This window comes from Pseudophryne corroboree, chromosome 3 (genome assembly GCF_028390025.1).
Source record: "Pseudophryne corroboree isolate aPseCor3 chromosome 3, aPseCor3.hap2, whole genome shotgun sequence".
NCBI classification, from domain to species: Eukaryota; Metazoa; Chordata; class Amphibia; order Anura; family Myobatrachidae; genus Pseudophryne; species Pseudophryne corroboree.
This window is the reverse complement of record NC_086446.1, coordinates 372,443,810-372,460,251: the sequence shown is the minus strand read 5'-3', so window position 1 is coordinate 372,460,251 and position 16,442 is coordinate 372,443,810. Positions and strand designations below refer to the sequence as shown.

At 44.9% G+C, this 16,442-nt stretch overlaps 2 protein-coding genes across 2 annotated transcripts in view; one reads left to right on the top strand and one right to left on the bottom strand.

Annotated features, from left to right (window-relative positions):
* TMEM92 (transmembrane protein 92) overlaps positions 1–6,458 on the top strand; it is an 88,584-nt gene extending 82,126 nt beyond the window's left edge. The window contains exon 5 of the mRNA XM_063959899.1: positions 3,596–6,458. Coding sequence (XP_063815969.1) covers positions 3,596–3,703 — 108 coding nt within the window. The 3' untranslated portion in view covers positions 3,704–6,458. The remainder of the gene's footprint in view (positions 1–3,595) is intronic.
* Positions 6,459–7,196: 738 nt separating this feature from the next.
* LOC135055626 (all-trans-retinol 13,14-reductase-like) overlaps positions 7,197–16,442 on the bottom strand; it is a 60,004-nt gene continuing 50,758 nt past the window's right edge. Inside the window, exons 10-11 of the mRNA XM_063959898.1 lie at positions 12,724–12,883; positions 7,197–7,863 (exon numbers count right to left, since the gene is read on the bottom strand). Coding sequence (XP_063815968.1) covers positions 7,721–7,863; positions 12,724–12,883 — 303 coding nt within the window. The 3' untranslated portion in view covers positions 7,197–7,720. The remainder of the gene's footprint in view (positions 7,864–12,723; positions 12,884–16,442) is intronic.

The following is a 16,442-nucleotide window of genomic DNA, read 5'->3' as shown; positions in this document are numbered from 1 at the left end:
GGCGAGCCCTGTGGACCCGCCAATGGACGGGTGATGCCGACTCAAAGAAGCATATGGAGGTTTTGCCATACAAAGGTGAAGTTTTATTTGGGGAAGGTCTCGCGGACCTGGTTGCCACAGCTACCGTGGGTAAATCTACCTTTTTGCCTTTTGTTCCCCCACAGCAAAAGAAAACTCCACAATATCAGATGCAGTCCTTTCGGTCGCATAAGTCCAGAAGAGGTCGGGGCTCATCTTCCCTCGCCAGAGGTAAGGGTAGAGGAAAGAGAGCACCTGCTCCAGCTAGTTCCCAGGAGCAGAAGTCCTCCCCGGCTTCTACTAAATCCACCACATGACGCTGGGGCTCCACTGAGGGAGTCCGCACCGGTGGGGGCACATCTTCGACTCTTCAGCCAGGTCTGGGTTCTGTCAGACGTGGATCCTTGGGCGATGGATATTGTATCCCAAGGCTACAAACTGGAATTCGAAGAGGTGCCCCCTCGCCGATTTTTCAAGTCGGCCTTGCCAGCTTCTTCCCCAGAGCGGGAAGTAGTGTTAGCTGCAATTCAAAAGCTGTGTCAACAGCAAGTGATTGTCAAGGTTCCCCTAGTCCAACAGGGGAAAGGGTACTATTCGACCCTGTTCGTGGTCCCGAAGCCGGATGGTTCGGTCAGACCTATTTTAAATCTAAAATCCCTAAACCTGTACCTGAAAAAGTTCAAATTCAAGATATAATCGCTCCGGGCTGTGATCTCCAGTCTGGAAGGGGGGGATTTTATGGTGTCACTCGACATAAAGGATGCATACCTTCATGTCCCCATATATCCTCCTCATCAGGCGTACCTGAGATTCGCTGTACGGGACTGTCATTACCAGTTTCAGACGTTGCCGTTTGGGCTTTCCACGGCCCAGAGGATTTTCACCAAGGTGATGGCGGAGATGATGGTGCTCCTGCGCAGGCAGGGAGTCACAATTATCCCATACTTGGACGATCTCCTGAGAAAAGCAAGATCGAGAGATCAATTGCAGAAGAGCGTGTCGCTCTCCCTGAGAGTGCTACAACAACACAGTTGGATTCTCAATCTGCCAAAGTCACAATTGATTCCAACGACTCGATACATCAGAAGATAAGCCTGTCCCCACAGGCCAGGATGTCTCTCCTGTGGAGGCTGCAAAGTGCTCACCTTCTAGAAGGTCGCAGGTTCGACATTCAAGACTGGGTTCTGGTGACCACGGACGCGAGCCTCCGAGGATGGGGAGCAGTCACACAAGTAAGAAATTTTCAGGGGCTATGGTCAAGCCAGGAGGCTTGTCTACACATCAACGTACTGGAATTGAGGGCCATATACAACGGCCTACGACAAGCGGAGAATCTTCTTCGCGACCTACCGGTTCTGATTCAATCAGACAACGTCACAGCCGTGGCTCATGTAAACCGCCAAGGTGGGACAAGGAGCAGAGTGGCAATGGCGGAAGCCACCAGGATTCTTCGCTGGGCGGAAAATCACGTAAGCGCTCTGTCAGCGGTCTTCATTCCGGGAGTGGACAACTGGGAAGCAGACTTCCTCAGCAGACACGATCTCCATCCAGGAGAGTGGGGACTTCATCAAGACGTTTTCACAGAGATAACAAGTCTTTGGGGAATTCCTCACATAGACATGATGGCGTCACGCCTCAACAAGAAGCTTCGGAGGTATTGTGCCAGGTCAAGGGAACCTCAGGCAGTAGCGGTAGTTGCCCTGGTGACACCTTGGGTGTTCCAGTCGGTCTATGTGTTCCCCCCTCTTCCTCTCATCTCAAAAATATTGAGAATCATAAGACAAAAAAGAGTGAAAACAATCCTCATTGTACCAGATTGGCCTCGAAGGGCCTGGTATTCAGATCTTCAGGAGATGCTCACAGAAGATCCATGGCCTCTTCCTCACAGGGAGGACCTGTTACAACAGGGGCCCTGCGTGTTCCAAGACTTACCGCGGTTACGTTTGACGGCATGGCGGTTGAACACCGAATCCTAGCTGGGAAAGGTATTCCGGAGGAAGTCATCCATACTCTGATAAAGGCTAGGAAGGAGGTGACGGCAAAACATTATCACCGTATCTGGAGGAAATATGTTTCTTGGTGTGAAGCCAAGAATGCTCCTATGGAAGATTTCCATCTGGGCCGTTTTCTCCACTTTCTACAGACAGGAGTGAATATGGGCCTAAAATTAGGCTCCATTAAGGTACAGATTTCGGCCCTGTCTATTTTCTTTCAGAAGGAATTGGCTTCTCTCCCAGAAGTCCAGACTTTTGTAAAGGGAGTGTTGCACATCCAGCCTCCTTTTGTGCCCCCAGTGGCACCTTGGGACCTTAACGTGGTGCTGCGGTTCCTGAAGTCTCACTGGTTTGAACCTCTTCAAACGGTTGAATTGAAATTTCTCACTTGGAAGGTGGTCATGTTGTTGGCCTTGGCATCCACAAGGCGGGTGTCCGAATTGGCGGCCTTGTCTCACAAGAGCCCCTATTTGACTTTCCATGTGGATAGAGCAGAGTTGAGGACTCGTCCTCAATTTTTGCCTAAGGTGGTTTCTTCATTTCATATGAACCAACCTATTGTGGTACCTGTGGCTACGGGTGACTTGGAGGATTTCAAGTCCCTGGATGTAGTTAGGGCCTTAAAAATCTATGTAGCAAGGACGGCTCGGGTTAGGAAAACAGAAGCACTGTTTGTCCTGTATGCAGCCAACAAAGTTGGCGCTCCTGCTTCGAAGCAGACTATTGCTCGCTGGAGCTGTAACACGATTCAGCAGGCTCATTCTACGGCGGGTTTGCCGTTAACAAATTCAGTAAAGGCCCATTCCACTAGGAAGGTGGCCTCTTCTTGGGCGGCTGCCCGAGGCGTCTCGGCTTTACAGCTTTGCCGAGCAGCTACCTGGTCAGGTTCAAACACTTTTGCAAAGTTCTATAAGTTTGATACCCTGGCTGATGAGGACCTTGCGTTTGCTCAGTCGGTGCTGCAGAGTCGTCCACACTCTCCCGCCTGGTCTGGAGCTTTGGTATAAACCCCATGGTCCTTATGGAGTCCCCAGCATCCTCTAGGACGTAAGAGAAAATAAGATTTTAAACCTACCGGTAAATCTTTTTCTCTTAGTCCGTAGAGGATGCTGGGCGCCCGTCCCAGTGCGGACAAAATCTGCAAGGCTTGTATATAGTTGTTGCTTCCATAAGGGTTATGTTACAGTTGAGATCAGTCTTTAGCTGATACTGTTTTTTGTTCATACTGTTAACTGGTTGCATATATTCCAGGTTATACGGTGTGGATGGTGTGGGCTGGTATGAATCTTGCCCTTAGATTAACAAAATCCTTTCCTCGTATTGTCCATCTCCTCTGGGCATAGTTTCTCTAACTGAGGTCTGGAGGAGGGGCATAGAGGGAGGAGCCAGTGCACACCCATTCTAAAGTTCTTTATAGTGCCCATATCTCCTGCGGAGCCCGTCTATACCCCATGGTCCTTACGGAGTCCCCAGCATCCTCTACGGACTAGGAGAAAAAGATTTACCGGTAGGTTTAAAATTTTATTTTTCATACAAAGTCAATGATCTCTATGTACTAATACTATTTTTGTCACTTCTCACAGGTTACTGCCAAGCCTTTCCTTTACCCTCCAAGTACAGCCAGCCCACCATCTTACAGCAGTGTGGTACAGACGGGCCCAGCTCCTCCTTTTATGGGAGATCAGAGTTGATGATAAAGTCACTGGACAGAAGTTCGGCTACTTGTGTTCACTTAAAGACGTTGTCATTCAGAGCAATAGGAGTGGCATATGGAGCAGTTACATGGAGCAGTAGGAGGAGAAGGGATAAACTGCATGAAGCAATGGCAGGGGTTATTAGCCATGGTTATTTGCAGTCATAGGAAGATTTACAGATGGATATTCTTTGTAGTAATAATAGGGGGACTGATAAGGAGATGTATTGAAAAGTAGTAAGAAGGAAGAGAAGAAGAAAGGCAGAGGTTATATGGAGGAAATTCTTAAATGGAATAATAGGACAAATTGTGAAGAGAAGTTATATGGAGTAACAGTAGGCGTTATAGGGAGATGTTATATGGAGTAATAGGAGGAGTCACAGGAACAAGTTACTGAAAATACAGTAATAAAAGTAGTTATAGAGACAGGCTACTGTCTATGGGGTACAGGAAGAGTTACAGGGAGTTGTTATATGGAGTTTAGTAGGAATTGTAGGGATAGGTTATATAAAGTAATAGGAGTTGCAGTGATACAGGAGGAGTTATAAGAAGAGATTACATGGCGTAATAGGAATATTCATATTAGTGATATGGAGAAATAGAAGTTATATGGAAAGGTTATATTAAGTAATAGGAAGAGATATAGTGGGGAATTCAATTGCCGGCAAATCCATTTGCTAAGCCGAAGTAACCCAATCTCCCACAAAGGGGTAGCAAACACTTTGTGAGAATTTGGCATTTGGCTGGTTGGGCAAAGGGGGTGAGATGGGGTGTTGTGGCCTGCGATTAAACGCTGTGGAAACGGCAATTTACACCCTTTGCCCAGAATTTAATTCCCTCCATGGAGAGAGGTTACATGGGTGACAGGAAGAGTCAAAGCAATGATATGGAGTTATAGAATTAAATATTAGGAGAGGTTATATGGAGTCATCGGAGAAGATATAGGGAGAGGTTATATGGAGCAATAGGAAAAGTTATAGGGATAGGTTATATGGAGTAATAGAAGTTGTAGGGAGAGGATACATGTAGTAATCTGAGATGTTGTAGGTAGAGGTTATATGGAGCAATAGGAAAAGTTGTAGGGCGAGGATACATTGAGTAATAGGAGAAGTTGTAGGGAAATGTAACAAATGTTATATTGAGTAACAGGAAAAGTTTTAGGGAGAGGTTATATGAAGCAATAGGAGACGTTGCATGGAGAGGTTATATGGAGTTATTAGAAGGAGATATAAGAATAGGTTATATGGAATAAAGGGAGCAGTTATAGGGAGAGAGACAATTTTGAGGGAAATCTTAGATGGATTAATATAAATATTTAGAAGGAGAGGCTTTATAAACTAATATGAGGCATTATAGGGAGAGTTTATATCGAGTAGTTGGATGAGTTATATGGAGAGCACATATGATTGAATAGGAATATTTAAAGGATAGGTTATGTGGAGTAATAGTAGATGCTAGAGAGAGATTATATGAGAGAGTAGTAAAAGTTATTTGGAGAGGTTACATGAATGAACAGGAATCTTTACAGTAGAGGTTATGCGGCGTAGTAGGAGGAGTTATAGGGAGATAGGTTGTGGAAAATTAGGATATACTGTAGGTAGAGAATATATGAGTACGACACCTTAGAGGAAAGGTTATGTGGGGTAATGAAAGGAGTTATTATAAAAACATAGAATTTGACAGCAGATAAGAACCTCTTAAAAAATCTAGTCTGCCTGTTCTCATTTATCCTTTTGGCATCTTCAACCCTATTTGATCCTTAGTTCTCTGTAAGTTCTTATGTTTATCCCAAGCTGTTTACATTTCTCTACTGTCTTAACCTCAACCACCTCTGATGGGAGGCTATTCCATTTATTCATTACCCTTTTGAGAAGTAATTTTTCCTCAAATTTCCTCTGAACCAACCTCCCTCCAGTTTCAGCGTATATATTCATGTTCAAGTACTTCTCTACCATAGAAGAATGTTTCCCTCCTGTACCTTGTTAAAATCCTAGGTATATTTGAAAGTTTCTGTCATGATCCCCCCTTTCCCCGCTCTGCTCCAAACTATACATATTAAGATCTTTTAATCTTTCCTGGTAAGTTTTGTGGTGTAGACCACCATTTTAGCTCTTTAGACAGTCTCTTATGTATTTATAGCCTTCTGGGGATTTAGCCTCCAGAACTGAACACTGTATTCTTCTGTAGATGAGGCTGTACCAATAACCTGTAGAGTGGCATTATTCTTTTTTTGTGCTACTGATTCCTCTCCCTATGCAACCAAGCATCTGACTCATTGCTTGTTACATTGCTTACGTGCCTTCAAGTCCTCTAAAATAGTGACTCCTAAATCCTTTTCCTCCAATGTATTTTCCATTATAGTACCCTTGATACTATTTGGAGACACTTTGTCACATTCTGGCCACACTCTGCTGGTATCACCAGCAGATGAACGGCGGGGTGTACGGCTTTCCAAAGCGTCCTGCTATGGAAAGATGCTCACCCCCGCTGACATCGCTGGGCAGGGGGGAAAAGCGCTCAGTGTGTATGCACTGAGCGATTTTCAGTTCAGCGATGTCAGCGATCATCGCTGTGCATACACGCTGGGCAAAAACGCCCAGTGTGTATGCACCATAACAATCTGAGATGTGGGGCCGTGTCAAAAGCCTTACTAAACTTTAGATAAGCTACATCTATAGCCCCCTCTTGATCTACAGTATTACTCTAGTCACTAAGGGGGACATGTACTAAGCAGTGATAAAAGTGGAGAAGTTGTCCATGGCAACCAATCAGCATTGATGTAACATTTATCATTTGCATACTATAAAAGTATACAGAGCAGCTGATTGGTTGCCATGGGCAGCTTCTCCACTGGCTCACTTCTCCACTTTTATCACTGCTTAGTACATGTCCCCTTTAGTCTAAAGAATCAATCCCTACAGTAGGGCGGAGTAATATGAGGATTTAGAGGAAGGGATTATATGAAATAATAGCAGGATGTGGTGGGAGATGTTACACAGAGTAATATGAAAAGTTGTTGGGTGATGATATGAGAAAGAGGTTGTGTAGAATAATAAGAGGAGTCCAACAGAGAAGGAATGGCTTTTTGTATTTTAAGGTAACACATTGCATATTGTAAGTGCATGAGATGTAGTGATTGAGTGTTTGGATGTGTGTCTGTATATGTGTGTGTATACAATCTGACTATTGAAGCTTAGTTTATGAAAGTGGTAACCTGGACACTTACTTGGCACTGCTGCAGGATATCATTCATTTCCCATAGAACCATATAGAAAATTCAGCACTGTCCTATCTCTTATCTAAAATGCTTTTATATATTTAGAGATAAGTCGACTACATCAAAAATGTTCTAAATCATTTACATTTATTAAAAAGCAATCATAAATTATGATTTTAATATTTACTGCTAAGCAGATGTTAGCATGTAAACATTTTAGCAGTAACAAGAGCAATATATAATCGCCATATTTCTACATTAAACAGTAATATCTATAACAATTATTGACAATTTCAGACCATTGTAATTCTGGTTTATTTGGTAATTAAATGTTTTACATTTTATATTTCATATAAATGATACAGTATATCCAAATATTGCCAAACTATTTCTTAGGAACATACAGTTCCAATTATAGAGCTAAATGTGGTCCATAGTATGGTCAACAGTATAGTCAGATAGTATGGTCAACTGTCCATTGCCGACACCAACTTCGCTGTTCCCTTCCCCCTCTAATGGTAGAATATATCAGCCAGGTGTTCTGTGTGACTTTATGGAAAATACAGGGTTCCAGCATAAAGTCTATTCTCCTTTGCTTGGCGCATCTCTTTGCATAGTGTCATTTCCTTTGAAGCATTTCCCATACATATAGTAATACATACTGTATGCACATAAAGTAATATATATAGTTTTGAGTTCATGTATGGATCATCAATGTAGACCAAAAGGATATAATTTGGAGGTGCTTGAACCCTTATAAGGAAAAGACTTGGTGAATAGATGCTATTGATTCATCTATCAGTATCTCTTGCGCATCCGTTGTTTGAGCCTCATTTTCAGCATCAGTAAGTCCACATATAAGATTTTATTAAGAACAGCTGAAGCACACAGCAATCCTCCATGTACAGCTCCTGCTATACCACTACTGAACACATCCTGTCCTGTAACAACAAACATGGATTATTTCTACAATTGACTTGTGATTTTCTGACACCAGTTGCAATTAGCTTATTTTAGTACATGCGTTGGATTTGTGTAAAAATAAAATTCCACTCCGCTGTTGTCTACCTGCTTTATCATCAGCCTACTGTAAATAGTCTTGGATCTTCACTGCAAACAACTTATACCTTCTGTCATTCTGAGACTTTCTGCTCTTTAGGTGGAGATACAGGTTGCATTTCCCTGTTCCCCTGTCATAGAAAAATCTTGCTCTTAATGTGCTCCAGTCAGATTAGACAACTGGAACACTGTTTTTACCTGTCGGATATACATTTGGCACTGCTGCCAGAGACTGTGGCAATGGACCCATTGAGGTACTGCTGAGATGTGAAGTCCCAGAAGGTTATGGAATCAAATTTGCAATGCAACAGTAGGTGCTGGGTAACACAAAAATGTCCAAGATTCAAAGAACAATTCACACCCAAAACTCACCTGCACTGCTGCTCATACATACCCATATCCCACTCCCCTTCTGTCTCATTCACACCCATTACTCGCTTGTCTTATACACGTCTATTACTCTCCTGTCTCATTCACACCCATTACTCCCTTGTCTCATACACACCGAGTACTCCCCTGCCCTTCTGTCTTATACATGCACAGTACTCTCTTGTCCTATACACGTCTATTACTCCCCTGTCTCATACACACCCAGTACTCCCTTATCTCATAAACATTCATTACTCTCTTGTTTCATACACAGCCAAAACTCCACTGCCCTTCTGTTTTATACACACACCTACTCCACTGCCCTTCTGTCTTTTACAGACACCCATACTCCACTGCCCTTCTGTCTTTTACAGACACCCATACTCCACTGCCCTTCTGGCTCATACACACCCATTACTCTTTTGTCTCATACACACCCAGTATTCCCTTGTCTCATACACATTCATTCCTTTCTTGTCTCATACACACTTATTACTCTCTTGCTCTCCTGTCACATACAGTACACATGCATTACTCCCCTACCCTCCAGTCTCATACACGTCTATTACTCTCCTGTCTCGTACACACTCATTACTGCCCTGCCCTCCTGTCACATACAGTACACACACAGACCCATTACTCTCCTGTCACATACAGTACACAGCCATTACTCTCCTGCCCTCCTGTTGCATACAGTACACACCCATTACTCTCCTGTCACATACAGTACACACCCATTACTCTCCTGTCACGTACAGTACACAACCATTACTCTTCTGTCACATACAGTACACACCCAGTACTCTCTTGCCACATACAGTACACAACCATTTACATTCTTGCCACATACAGTACACACCCATTACTCTCCTGTCACACACAGTACACATCCACTACTCTCCTGTCACATACAGTGCACATCCATTACTCTCTTGCCACATATAGTACATACCCATTACTCTCCTGTCACATACGGTACACACCCATTACTCTCCTGCCACATACAGTACACACCCATTACTGTCTTGCCACATACAGTACACACCCATTACTTTCCTACCCTGCTGCCACATACAGCACACACCCATTACTCTCCTGCCACATACAGTACACACCCATTACTCTCCTGCCCTGCTGCCACATACAGTACACACCCAATACTCTCCTGCCACATACAGTACACGCCCATAACTCTCCTGCCACATACAGTACACACCCCTTACTCTCCTGCCCCCTTGCCACATACAGTACACACACGTTACTCTCCTGCCACATACAGTACACACCCATTACTCTCCTGCACACCCATTACTCTCCTGCCCCCTTGCCACATACAGTACACACCCATTACTCTCCTGTCACATACAGTACACACCCATTACTCTCCTGTCACATACAGTATACACCCATTACTCTCCTGTCACATACAGTACACACCCATTACTCTCCTGTCACGTACAGTACACACCCATTACTCTTCTGTCACATACAATACACACCCAGTACTCTCTTGCCACATACAGTACACATCCATTACTCTCCTGTCACATACAGTACACATCCATTACTCTCCTGTCACATACAGTACACACCCATTACTCTCCTGTCACATACAGTACACACCCATTACTCTCCTGTCACATACAGTACACACCCATTACTCTCCTGTCACATACAGTACACACCTATTACTCTCCTCTCACATACAGTACACACCCATTACTCTCTTGCCACATACAGTACACATCCATTACTCTCCTGTCACATACAGTACACATCCATTACTCTCTTGCCACATATAGTACACACCCATTACTCTCCTGTCACATACAGTACACACCCATTACTCTCCTGTCACATGCAGTACACACCCATTACTCTCCTGTCACATACAGTACACACCCATTACTCTCCTCTCACATACAGTACACACCCATTACTCTCCTGCCACATACAGTGCACACCCATTACTCCTCTCACATACAGTACACACCCATTACTCTCTTGCCACATATAGTACACACCCATTACTCTCCTGTTACATACAGTACACACCCATTACTCTCCTGCCACATACAGTACACACCAATTACTGTCTTGCCACATCAGTGCACTCCCATTATTCTCCTGCCCTGCTGCCACATACAGTACACACCCATTACTCTCCTGCCCTGTTGCCACATACAGTACACACCCATTACTCTCCTGTCACATACAGTACACACCCATTACTCTCCTGTCACATACAGTACACACCTATTACTCTCCTCTCACATACAGTACACACCCATTACTCTCTTGCCACATACAGTACACATCCATTACTCTCCTGTCACATACAGTACACATCCATTACTCTCTTGCCACATATAGTACACACCCATTACTCTCCTGTCACATACAGTACACACCCATTACTCTCCTGTCACATACAGTACACACCCATTACTCTCCTGTCACATACAGTACACACCCATTACTCTCCTCTCACATACAGTACACACCCATTACTCTCCTGCCACATACAGTGCACACCCATTACTCCTCTCACATACAGTACACACCCATTACTCTCTTGCCACATATAGTACACACCCATTACTCTCCTGTTACATACAGTACACACCCATTACTCTCCTGCCACATACAGTACACACCAATTACTGTCTTGCCACATCAGTGCACTCCCATTATTCTCCTGCCCTGCTGCCACATACAGTACACACCCATTACTCTCCTGCCCTGTTGCCACATACAGTACACACCCATTACTCTCCTGTCACATACAGTACACACCCATTACTCTCCTGTCACATACAGTACACACCTATTACTCTCCTGTCACATACAGTACACACCTATTACTCTCCTCTCACATACAGTACACACCCATTACTCTCCTGCCACATACAGTACACACCCATTACTCTCTTGCCACATATAGTACACATCCATTACTCTCCTGTCACATACAGTACACACCCATTGCTCTCCTGCCACATACAGTACACACCAATTACTGTTTTGCCACATCAGTACACTCCCATTATTCTCCTGCCCTGCTGCCACATACAGTACACACCCATTACTCTCCTGCCCTGTTGCCACATACAGTACACACCCAATACTCTCCTGTCACATACAGTACACGCCCAATACTCTCCTGCCACATACAGTACACACACATTACTCTCCTGTCACATACAGTACACACCCATTACTCTCCTGTCACATACAGTACACATCCATTACTCTCCTGTCACATATAGTACACATCCATTACTCTCCTGTCACATACAGTACACACCTATTACTCTCCTGCCACATACAGTACACACCCATTACTCTCCTGCCCCTTTGCCACATACAGGGCGGGATGTACTTACGTGTGGCAGAGTATTCCTGCACACTTTGCCTACATACTGATCGCATATGCGATCAGTATGGCAAAGGACAGCTCTCCCTGATACGAGCTGTCCTTTGCGATGCCGGCTGCTGCTGCTGGAGGAGGAAGGATGCCCACTGCTTACCTGCGCTTCGGGGGAAGGAGGGACAAAGACGCCGCTCCTCTCCTGCTGCTGTGAGCACAGGCTACAGTCCACCAATCAGCACAGCCTGGGGCCAAGAGAGGAGGTCTTTGGCCTGTATGGCGCTGCTGCGGCATTGACTGGCTGGCTGCCTGCCTGCTCTATGGGGCCGGAGGAGGAGGGCGGCTGGGACAGGACATCTTGTCGGCGGCGCCAGTGCTTGGAGCTGGGGGTCTGACGGAGCCCAGAGGTATACAGGTGGGCAAGGGGGAGATCCGCTTCTATAGTGTAACATCAGCAAAAGCTGGCATTACCCTCTGCTTGTAAACCCAGCGGCCGCTGGTTAGTACATAGGAAAATGCGGGGGTTTTACCGCATTTTCCCTTTAGCACATCCCGCCCTCAGTACACATCCATTACTTTCCTGTCACATACAGTACACACCCATTACTCACCTGTCACATACAGTACACACCCATTACTCTCTTGCCACATACAGTACACACCCATTACTCTTCTGTCACATACAGTACACACCCATTACTCTCCTGCCCCCTTGCCACATACAGTACACATCCATTACTCTCCTGCCCCCTTGCCACAAACAGTATACATCCATTACTCTCTTGTCACATACAGTACACACCCATTACTTTCCTGTCACATACTGTACAGATCCATTACTCTCCTGTCTCACACACGCCCAATAGTCTCCAGTCTCATATACGCCTATTACTGCTGCTCCTGTCAGCAATACAAATTTACTCTAAATTGCTAATTAAAAGTTAATATAATGTCATGCAACAAATGCATGCCTTCATTATTTTGACCTTGACCTCCCTCTCACCTGTCAGGTATAACCCAGGGACTGCAGTCTGTGACCTCATCCTGCTGATAATCTCACACTGATATCTGCTGCAGTTCTGTTCAGCTCCATACATGGATCCTTGTGGTGCCCGTAGGTAATACTCATTACTCACTGGTGTGGCAGCTTCCATGTATTCAATCTACATTTGTAAAAGTACAAACATTAATTGGCCAAATAACATTGTGTGTAGTGCTACATGGATGTGGATATATTATTGTGCAGCATCAGGTAATGTCTCTGACTAAAATGCAGCTCTAGCACACAAACCACACCAGTCCACATTTGGGCTATACACTGCGACTGAAAACAGCCCACGATTTTGGTATCAGGTCCTTAGGTCGACAGTCATTAGGTCGACCACTATTGGTCGACATGGTCACTAGGTCAACATGTGACCATGTCGACCTATTTCAAGTGTCGACCTAGTCACTGTCGACCAATAATGGTCGACCTAGGTACTGCCTATGCTATGATCCACACCCACTATTTTATAGGCCAGGCTGGTTAAAATACTGTATGCCACTGTTATCAGTACAGTAAACAGTCGTTTTTATTTCTAGAAAAGATGGCAACATGTTCTGTCTGCAGTCCAAAGCTATCAAATGCAGGGCTGTGATCTTGGCTGAAGCTGAGGAACCCATTTTATCAAAAGCATGGTAGCCCAGCACACCCAATTTATTTATTCACCTGCACAGCCTCCAACAAGGGACAGAGGGCCTAATTCAACATGGAATGCGGCTAAAGCCCTACGTGTGCGCACGCGCAGCAGCTGTACTGTGCGTGCGCACACAGATGCAAAAGCGTCTCACTTGTACGAACACCTCTGTCTGACAGGCAGAGGCGTTCGCAGGGCGGGAGGGGGCGTTGCGGTGGCACTACAGGGACGTTGACCCGGCGTTGGGGGGTGCGTGGTCAAGACAATGCAGGTGTGTCTGGACCGCTTGCGGAGTGGGCCGCGGCGGCTACATGACATCACACGCAGCCGCTACAACCCGAATCATGGCGTGTAGCTGCCTGCCATTGCAGCTAGGCTGCGTAGGCCGAGGGCTACCATAAACATGCGAAAGCATCGCCACTGTGGGATGCTTTCGTATGTTTGCGGTGGGGGGGGGGGGGGGGGGCTGGATCCGGCATGCGGGGCGGACTTGCCCTGTGCTAGGTGTCCACCCGCATATCAGGGTAACAGATCGTTGATGTGCGTTTTTTTGCACATCTACAATCCATGCTGAATTAGGCCCAGAGTTGTCAGTATAGGCCTGCCTGCAGTAGAAGCCACATAATGGAAACAATTCCACTTTCCTCTATGCAATTTACAGAATTTGAAAACATTTTAAACTGTATTTTCATTCCATGTTTTGTTCTTTGACTTCGATTTATATATAACTATGTTACTGACTGTATCACATGAAGGGCCAAATGTAATAGAGTGAGAGTTTCAAAAAGTGAGAGATTTGGTAAGGTTTGGCAGGTTTTTTTTACCGAATCTCTCACTTTCTGAAACTCTCACTCTATTACATTTGGCCCGAAATGTCTAAATGTCTTCCATACAGTAATCACAAATATTAATGACACATTTAGAGAATGCAATTTTAGCAAATTGCAAATGTAACTAGGCAGGCATTATATGATATGCTTAGGTAATATGTGTTTTTTATGCACTATTACTTTTTTGCCATTGAATAGAAGACCTTGGAATTGTTCAGTGGAGCTGATTCCTAATTGAACACGAATGCTCCTGCTTTGCGTGTATGACTATAATGTGTGGTAACTGATACGTACAGTTATACGTATCTGCTATCTGCCTGCCCCTATTTGTACGCTAGGTTTGCTAATCGTCAAAATTTCAGTGTGGCCTTGCACTAACCTATACATAGTGCAGATAATGTACCTGGAAACAGGTATATTTACACTTCTGTCCAACTCTGATTAGCCTGTAGTTTCCATACTGAACTGTGTCTTCAGGGCTACCATCATAATTTGTGGGGCCCGGGACTAACAAAATAGACATGGCCCCTCCCGCCGAAAAAAAACATTCTGCGGCACCGCTCCACCCCTGTGATGTCAGACATTGTGATGTTACATACAGGTTTAGCATTGTGGACCTACAGGGATGGTTCACAGAGAGCTGATGTACAGGGAAGGCTTGTTTTAAGAAGTCCTCAGCCTACTGTTGTTTTACAGCCTGGTGCAGCTCTCCAGGTATTGGCAGTAGGAGCCAGGGGTGGCCCCCCTGTAAGCGCCCAGGACACCAGTCCCCACGGGTATGGGTCATTGGGTCGACCCAACTTAGGTCGACACTCATTAGGTCGACCACTGAAGGTCAACATTGCCATTAGGTCGACATGGCGTTAGGTCGACATGGTGTTAGGTCGACATGTACTAGGTTGACAGGTCAAAAGGTCGACATGAGGTTTTTGACTGTTTTTTGTGTTGTTTTCTCCGAAAAGTGACGGGGAACCCAAATTAGTGCACCGTGTCCCCTCGCATGGCTCGCTTCGCTCGCCATGCTTCAGGCAAGGTGGTTCGCTTCGCTACCGCTTTGCTCAGCACAGATTACCATTCCAATCGTAGTCCACGTGGATCGTTAAGTATGAAAAAATCCAAAAAAGTGAAAAACTCATGGTGACCTTTTGACCTGTCGACGTAGTACATGTCGACCTAACGGCCATGTCGACCTAATGGCATTGTCAACCTTCAGTGGTCGACCTAATGAGTGTCGACCTAATTACCGTAACCCGTCCCCACAGTCCCCCCCTGTAGGCTGCCCTGTGTGTCTTATTGAGGGCTCTTCAGTCTAGGGGAGATAAAACTGATGTGCATGTGACCCTGCATTGACTGTACTTGCGTACACTCAGTTTAGGAGCATGCTCAAGGTGGGATGTATCAACATGCATTTTGTAGTCAAACCTCTGAAAATTACGTTTTCGGAGGTTTGGCCACTTGTCTCATGTGCATACATTCCAGAGCTTGGACCCGGTACACAATAAAAGCCTATGGGCTTCTTTTCGTATCGCCCTCTGAGATTCCAGCGCCCCTCTTGCATTTGCAGTATACGATACATATGCAGACGGACTACCAGGTCTTAAGGGGGTTATTCAGGTTTCTTAGCAAACCAAAAAAGTTAACAATTGGGCAAAACCATGTTGCACTGCGGGTGTGGCAGATGTAACCAACTTTTTTGGTTTGCTAACAAACCTGAATAACCCTCTAAACCCGGAAGTACAGTGATCGCAAAGGACAGCTCTTATCAGGAGAATTGTTGTTTGCTGAAATCTTCATACATACAGTGTTAATAAAACGCAGTTATGCAGTACATGCGATGAGTGGCAGGATGCATTACATTGCTTAATGCATCCCGTCCTCAGTGTGAAAAGACTCAAGATAACACTCCGCAATCAGGCGGATGTTCAGCTTAGCATCAGGCGCAGTGGGATTGCTGTTTCTCTATGCTCCCACATAAGACAGCGCTTTTGCATGTCATTTAAAAGTTCAGTATAACCAGTGTGGGCCTTTTCTATATAAACAGTGTGCCATTACATTGTAATCTATTTAACTCAAGCAGAGATTGGATTATATATTATAAACCGCTGTAGAATAATTGATAGTCAGAATCTGATTGGTTGGCATGAGTTACATAATATAATACAGATATAATATATCTGTATAAAGCATCTTTTTTAAGTCCCAGTGTTCATATG